The sequence below is a fragment of the Fopius arisanus genome, unplaced genomic scaffold (genome assembly GCF_000806365.1).
Source record: "Fopius arisanus strain USDA-PBARC FA_bdor unplaced genomic scaffold, ASM80636v1 scaffold00019, whole genome shotgun sequence".
Classification (NCBI taxonomy): Eukaryota; Metazoa; Arthropoda; class Insecta; order Hymenoptera; family Braconidae; genus Fopius; species Fopius arisanus.
In genome coordinates, this window is record NW_011887758.1 from 1,559,725 (window position 1) to 1,567,206 (window position 7,482).

The 7,482-nt window shown below is 33.2% G+C and overlaps 1 protein-coding gene across 1 annotated transcript; it reads right to left on the reverse strand.

Annotated features, from left to right (window-relative positions):
• Positions 1-2,833: 2,833 nt before the first annotated feature.
• On the reverse strand, positions 2,834-6,726 carry Cerk (Ceramide kinase). Its single transcript, XM_011300939.1, has 8 exons — positions 6,268-6,726; positions 5,275-5,517; positions 5,009-5,202; positions 4,562-4,937; positions 4,322-4,474; positions 4,037-4,233; positions 3,807-3,970; positions 2,834-3,540 (listed from the first exon to the last, which is right to left on the reverse strand). Exons 1-8 carry the CDS (start codon positions 6,392-6,394, stop codon positions 3,459-3,461), a joined length of 1,536 nt encoding a protein of 511 aa, XP_011299241.1. The 5' UTR covers positions 6,395-6,726; the 3' UTR covers positions 2,834-3,458.
• Between the last annotated feature and the right edge of the window lie 756 nt (positions 6,727-7,482).

Below are 7,482 nucleotides of genomic sequence, written 5' to 3' on the forward strand. Positions count from 1 at the left end.
TTCATGGATATCAACGAAAATTCGCATATTCAATGAATATACATGAATATTTCATTTATTTTATTTTAGAGTAGGGGATAAAAAAATATGCGATTCAAAAACTTCATTGAGAAATGGCTTGACAGGTAGAGAGATGAGGATTATTATTTTTTTCTTTGTTTTCCCTCGCTTTGTTACCAAAAAACGATGTTCGACAACTGAAGGATTGTAATTTTTTATTATCTCTCTCCCGGGTTCAAGCACATGTTAATTAACGTAAAGGATAGATGACTATATCCTTGATTCAACTGCAATTATTTATACATCCCAAATTACTAGAGCAACTAATGCTACTATTACTACTATTATTATTAATACTACTGTTAGTATTATTACTAATAACAAATACTACTAGTTCTATTACTACAGCTGCTACTTTTACTATTACTACAATTACTACTGTTATTACTAATAATATCGATATTACGACTACTACCACCACCACCACCTATTACCGCCACTACTTTAGAGAAACGATTTCGTTGTAATACAATGAATGACAAGAAGAATTAATGTCTATTTCCAAGATTGGAAGGTCTTTGTCCCAGTAATTGAACACAAGAAGAAAACATAATGATTTGTGACAAGTTGAGGAAAAATCCTTCTTGCCAACTTCAATTCCTTCCCAGACTGCTATGTTGGATGTTCGTTGGAAAGTTTACAAATTAGGCGAGAGTTAGATACTAGGTGATTTTTTTTTTTTATTTCATTCTCATTTGCATCTGTATTAATGTATTTTATCTTATTTCTTGATTGAAAAAACTCGCTGGCCTGTAATAATGTTAAAAGAAACAAGCTTCTATCAATAATGCAGTTGTTGAATAATTATAAAGCATCTTTATAAATACTATACTACTTAATTGATCGATATAATACCACAAGGCGGTGAAATATAACTCAAGTGTCATGCAACAGGAATGATAAAGGAATAAAGAAAAAATATTTATGGTAAAATTTTGTGGGAGATTAGTGCTTGAAAGATTCTGTGGTCAATGTTAATAAGAAAATGGGTTTAACATTTTTCTGGAATTAAATATTTTGTTGAGAATCATTATTTTAGATTTATTATTCCGTTTGTGCGAGAATAATTCTAAGATTAACAAGTTCCTTTAGCCGCGTGTGATGAATTAAGAATTAGTTTGTAAACTGAACAGTGTTTATGATGAAGCAACGATAAATGTTGAGGAATTCGGAAAGTGAAATTAATATCAATGGGCTGTTATAGTGAGATGATATAGATCAAAAGAATGATAGAGATGTGAAAAATTCAATGTATGCAACTCAACAAGCAGACCCAGTGATTATCGAAATCATCGCATTATTGATATTTTCAGAAGGGAATAAAGGGAACTCGTAGTAGGCTTAAGTGAATTTAGAATATGAGATAATCTCAATTTGACAGGCACAAACGATACGTTATTTCCATAAAAAATTAAAAAATTAAACAAAAAAAAAACACATAAAAAATAACTCTCAATTATTTTGACTCGAAAGAAAGATATGAATAAGAAATAACTAAAGTAAAATGCACTTGTTTTTGTCGCATCTGCAGGGTGGCCCGGGACAGTACCATTCTATAGATTATAGGAACAAAGAACATTTTTCATCTGCAAATTAATACGATGTATTTTCAATCGAGGTAAAAAGTGACAGTCATTTCTCACTGAGAAATTGAAAATTTGAGTCCGTCAGGGTTACCCGGAAGAGCTTCTCGTACATTGTCTCGAGCTGCCTTGAACCGAAAGTGCATTACTATAGAAATCGCAAAAATAGAAAATTTCTAGATCAAAGATTAAAGTGAAAAAAATAAAAAGCCAAATGTGAAAGTTTCCACGCCTCGCGGTATTATTTTGCGCGTGGAGTCGACTGACTACATTAGACTAAACACAATAAGGCAATAAGTATAGATAATTATAATTAATGTATTATGATGCGACAACTTATTAATAGTCCATATTAAAGCTTTTTCAACAGGAGGTGCGAAATCTAATGAAATTTCCTAGCATGGAGAAAAGTACAGCATAATGTCACATGACAAGATGTATTTCTACGGATCGATTTTTTTTTTTTATATTCTTCGGGTTTTTTCGTAGTGCAAACGAATATAACAATAAAAAAAGACGATAATAGTGTAATACTTATCGGTATTGACGCTGTAATACCACTCAATTAAAAACCAAAAACATATATATATGGAAACGATATATATTTATCGAATATTTATTGAGCAAATTTAGTATAATTAAATAGTGTAATTTGTACAAAATATGTGAGGATAACTTAAGGATCTGTGTGGGGGAAAATTCAGTTTATTTATAAAAAGTTTGAGAGAAGAAATATTAGTTGGGCAAAATCGACAACAAGGGGGAAAAAAAAAATAAAACCAACAAATTGAATTTTTTACGGTTGAAAAATTGTTATTTCATTATTTTAATGAATGTTGCTTCCTTGATTCTTTTGTACGGTTATGAACAAAGTTCATATTATATATCAGGGATTAGACTAATTAATATGCAGCAGTGTCGAAAACGGCATAATGATAGAATTGGTGTAATATTTCAGAAAAACGGCAAGGTGGTGATAGTGGTGGCAAAATGAAGGCAAAATTTATTTAAAAAAAAATAATATCTAATAATACCTGGGAAATAATAAATTTAGGCAAGATAATGTGATAGCCGCATAAAGTTAGTTGCCTTCGGACGTCGAAATAATGATAACACACTATGATAAAAAATTAATAAATAATAATAATAATAATAATAATAATAATAATAACAATAATAATAATAATAATACTCACCTTAACGTAAGTGTTCTGTAAAATTAAAAAGAACAAAAATCCCTTTTGAGGGCCTGAATAAAATAGTTAATTTGTAGAAAATGGTTAAATGGAGGAAATGATTGCGGGGGATTGTTTATCACCTTGCCGCGTCAATTATACGTCGTGTCCACACTGACTCAATTACTGTGTATTATATACTGGACAATATTGATGATTAAAATCTCTTACTATATAAAACATTTTTTTCCTTCAATTCACTATTATGAGTAAGCACCATGATTTGATTTATGATATAGTACGAAGTCTGTTTTATTGATTGTTCATTAATCGATTATGTTTTAATCGATGCCAAATTAATAAATACATACAAAGGGTTGGAAGTAGACAGATTATTTCAGTTGTTTTTTTTTTAACCATGGTCCCCCACAAATTTATTAGATTAATAGCTGATACAATACTGAATCTTAAAAATACTCAACTCTTTTCATTTGTAATACAGCACTTTGTCTTTTTTTCATTCTACCTTCTAGTAGCTAGTTGCTAAGTACAATTGTAGAAGCTTTGCTCCCAATTACATGAAGAAAATGCAATAATAGCAGAAAATACTTTGACACCTTGATTCCTACCCTTTTGTTGTCTATGGAAAGCATAAACATTTAGATTGTTTTACTGATTCTTGCATTCGTCTTGTAAACACTTTCAGCAATTGACAGTGTACCCTATGCATATAAAAACATGAGCATTTTTAGTTAGGATACCTTTGTGAGATTAATTTAATACACAATTGGGTTAGCTGTATAAGATTGTAATGAATATGATTGGCGTATTTTGAAGTGAAACTTCTTTAGAGAAATGCCTGAATGAGGAGAGAGATATTTATGGTGCAATATAATCTGCAATATGTGAAAATTCAATGAGAAGTTTCACTTCTATTGTATTGTGTGGCCCCGGCGTACTCTGATTTTTTGTTGTTTTTGTTTCTCACCTAATTTTTACATCAACATGTTCCAGAACTTCACCATCACAATTCCAGACACTAACAGTCGATGCGGTATGACTGGTACTGATAGTACCACTCGAGGTCAATTGAGGAAAGGCTTGAAATGTAAACTCACGTGCTCGATAAACTTCAACAAAGGGTAGATCATACTGAAATTGATTCAATGTATAAAGCTGAAGAAAAGTTCTTTGATGAAAAATTATACATTTACTCACCACATTTTTTCTTTTACTGCTTAATCTCCATAGCATTCTGATGTTATTAATTAAGGAAGTATGTCGAACTAAAATTATATCAAGACAGCCATCCCCTATGTGACAGTGTGGACTGAAACCTTGTGGACATTTTGAACAGGCACATGAAACATTGGCGCCATTCACCATGAAAAATTTTCCCCTGACTATCAACTTTCCTTATAACATATTTATAAAGTGAATGGAAAATAGTTATGCCATTATTTATAAATAATTTTTCATATGAGAATTAATGGAAAATCTTACTTGATATTTGTTTATCTCCTCTCTCATCGGTCATTTGGCTGATGCAACGATTACAATTCTTCATACATCGAGTACTAGCAGCTGGATGGCATGGATCAGAAAGAAGCTCTATTTCCCCCTCGTATCCTTTATTAGCTATAATTTTTTTGAAACCTAAATAATGTAAATGATTAAACATTATCATGTAATAGAGATGGCAAACGGAAGAATTGATTTCAATTAATAAAGATTAAATTTTACCCGAATAATCATATCGCTGAGGCCCCATCCATCTGAATTTTTCACTCTCTTTAATAACGTCACCCAAATAACCGTAACTCAATACACTGGCGTATAATCTGTGTAATTTATGATTTCCATGTACAGAAGACAGATCTAATCCAGTAGTATCACCGAAAATAATGTGTATAACAGAGGTTTGAACATCAGTGGTTCCGTGCAGGCTGTAAGCAAGAGTGTCGGTACTACCGCTAGGTATTACACCAACTGGAATTATCGGTTGAGGTAAGAGTACATTTGAGTCGTTTGAATCAATTTGGAGATCCTTGGCTGTTCTCAAAACAAGTCCATTAAATACTTCAGCAAAAGTGCCATCGCCACCAATACAAATAATTCCCTGTTGTAATTGTAAGATATATTCACATGTAATCGATAGAACAATGGTGTCATAACAGTGTCGTCAATTACCTGAAAACCATCTAAATTTGAATTGAGCAAAATATCTGTAATGTGACCTGCTCTCTCAGTAATAATAGTCCTCGTCTCGATGCCCGTTATTCTCATCAGTGGTTGCACTTCTTTCTGCCATATTTTTTTTCCTCTCTTTTTTCCCCCATATGGATTAATGAATACAAGAATCTTTCGGGGGCGGCAAGAGATGTCTATAAATGTAGATTGTAAGTAGATTCACATTTTGACATTGATATATTATTCATAATTCGCTGTGAGCTTACTCAGAAGATAATTCCTAATAGTTTTGACCCATGATGCAACTTGTCTTGAATCCGTATGGCTCATAACTACATTATGATGACTCCATCGATTGTTTGGTCCTCGTGCTGCATAATGGAGAATGAAACTGGTGGGTGATGTGGAAAGCACAACAGTGGGATTTTTTTCTCTTATCCAGCTATCAGGTATGTAAGTGTCTCCATAGTTAACAGCTAATGCATCAGTTAAAGGCAAAGTCCACCTAGCTACAACAATTAGACAGCAATATGAAATTTTTTTTTTCTTCCTTGTTATAACAAAATAATTAATTAAACAAATTGATATCAGAACCGTTGCAATTTATGTTATAGATCCATTGCCTCAATCAATATGATACCAAAAGCATCAGTGGGAAAGTAATAAGATTTTTTTTACATTTGGATAATTTAAATAAAATGAAAAATGTCAGTTCTAAGATAATTTACCCACTTTTAAATTTTTTCGTAATTTCGTGAAGTCATCGAAAACAAGAAGGAAATGAGCCCAACTAGGAGTTGTTACATGAGAATGTGCTGAAAGAAGCATATGACACTTTGATGAGAAAAAATTAACAGACAATCTACAACATTATGATGACGGGCGTATCTCATTATATAGTTTTTTGTTTCGGTGACATGCAAAATTTGATTATTACATGGATATTGTTTTTTTTTTCCTGGCGAGTTATGAAAGGTATCGTATACTTGAATAATCACTAGTTGATGGATAGAATAAATAATTCATGTAAAATTAACTGCAGGGGATAAAGTGCAAGGCTAACAGGTAAGCGAAGGTGAATGGGAAGGTAATGCTGATTAAAGTGTATCTTATGTTTCACAGACTGGAAAGAAAATAAAGGTTTAATGAGTGGCGTGATTTAATTTTACGAATATGTATATTGATTGAAGACAAGAAAATGTAAAGCGACGAATTGATTACAGATGAATAAAAATGAATTTAACAGTGGAATAACGTACTGTAAGGAGGTCTTTCAGTTTCCCATATTAGGGTACCATGGTGAAAATATACCCTGCATCGTTTTTTCTTTATCACAAATGTATTTAACAACACGGAACTTGCGGGGTGCTCATCCTCCATTTTCATTGTTTCGATCACAAGTTTCAACTGTATACTCTACAGGTGTGTGGGGTGTATTTTGTCTACATTGAGACAAGTATGTTATTTGTATGAATATAGATGGATAAACGTCAGGGTGTCCATATGAGAGTTATTGATCTGCTAAAGTAGGACTGTAATTGTTAGCGTGTTGAGCATACGTTAATAACTCAACTACCTTCCCTTAGGGTATTGTAAATTATGGAGTATATTTGATGAAAAAAAGGGAAAACATTAATCTAATGCAGAAACATGCAACGCGTATTACTTTGTACTGGTTATCAGGGGAACTCGGTTTTCGCCTTCTACTGTTCACACCAACTCTCGCGCATGCGCCCAACTGGTAACTGTAATGGCCGAGCCGTGGCGTGCGCATCGGCGATGTGGAGTGGGGGTAAGCATCAAACCGGCCTCAGTCTTGCGTCGCTTTCATTGTGTTGAAATATTTTACTTGTGGTATTTGAGTTTACCAGTGTTATTCACCCAGAAGTCGTGCGTTATTGCCAGTGAGAGTGCCAATAGTTTCTTTGTTTGTTTGTCACTTGGATTCAGCAAATCATCACCCGGTTAATCGGTCGCACATGTCAAGGTAATTGCACAGATTTCGAGCTATTGTTTTACTCTCATACAACTTGATTACATAACCTCACTTTCTCATGACATCTCAATCGCGCATTCATTTACAGAACGGCACGTGGGTTACCGTAGAGATACACTTACGGCGGGCTGTGTGTTCGAAATCAATTCCTCACAATATTTTTAATGTGTGAAAAGGTGAACGGATTTGAGTTACGGCGCGCCCGGCGATTCATGTTCAGGGTGAGTTAGCCCTTGGGGCGTGATTTTTAATTTTTTCATTTTTTATTAAATTTTCAATTGAAAAATTGTTAAAAAAAAATCACCACTCTCGCAATAAAGGGAATTCCCGGGAGAAGTGAACAGATCTGAGTTGCGTATCGACAGAAGATTCGAAATGAGTAAGATGTGGCCCTCGGGGAGCCATTTTTAATTTTTTCATTTTCTGGAAATTTTTCAAGTGAAAAATATTCGAAAAAAATTCACCACTCTCGCAATAA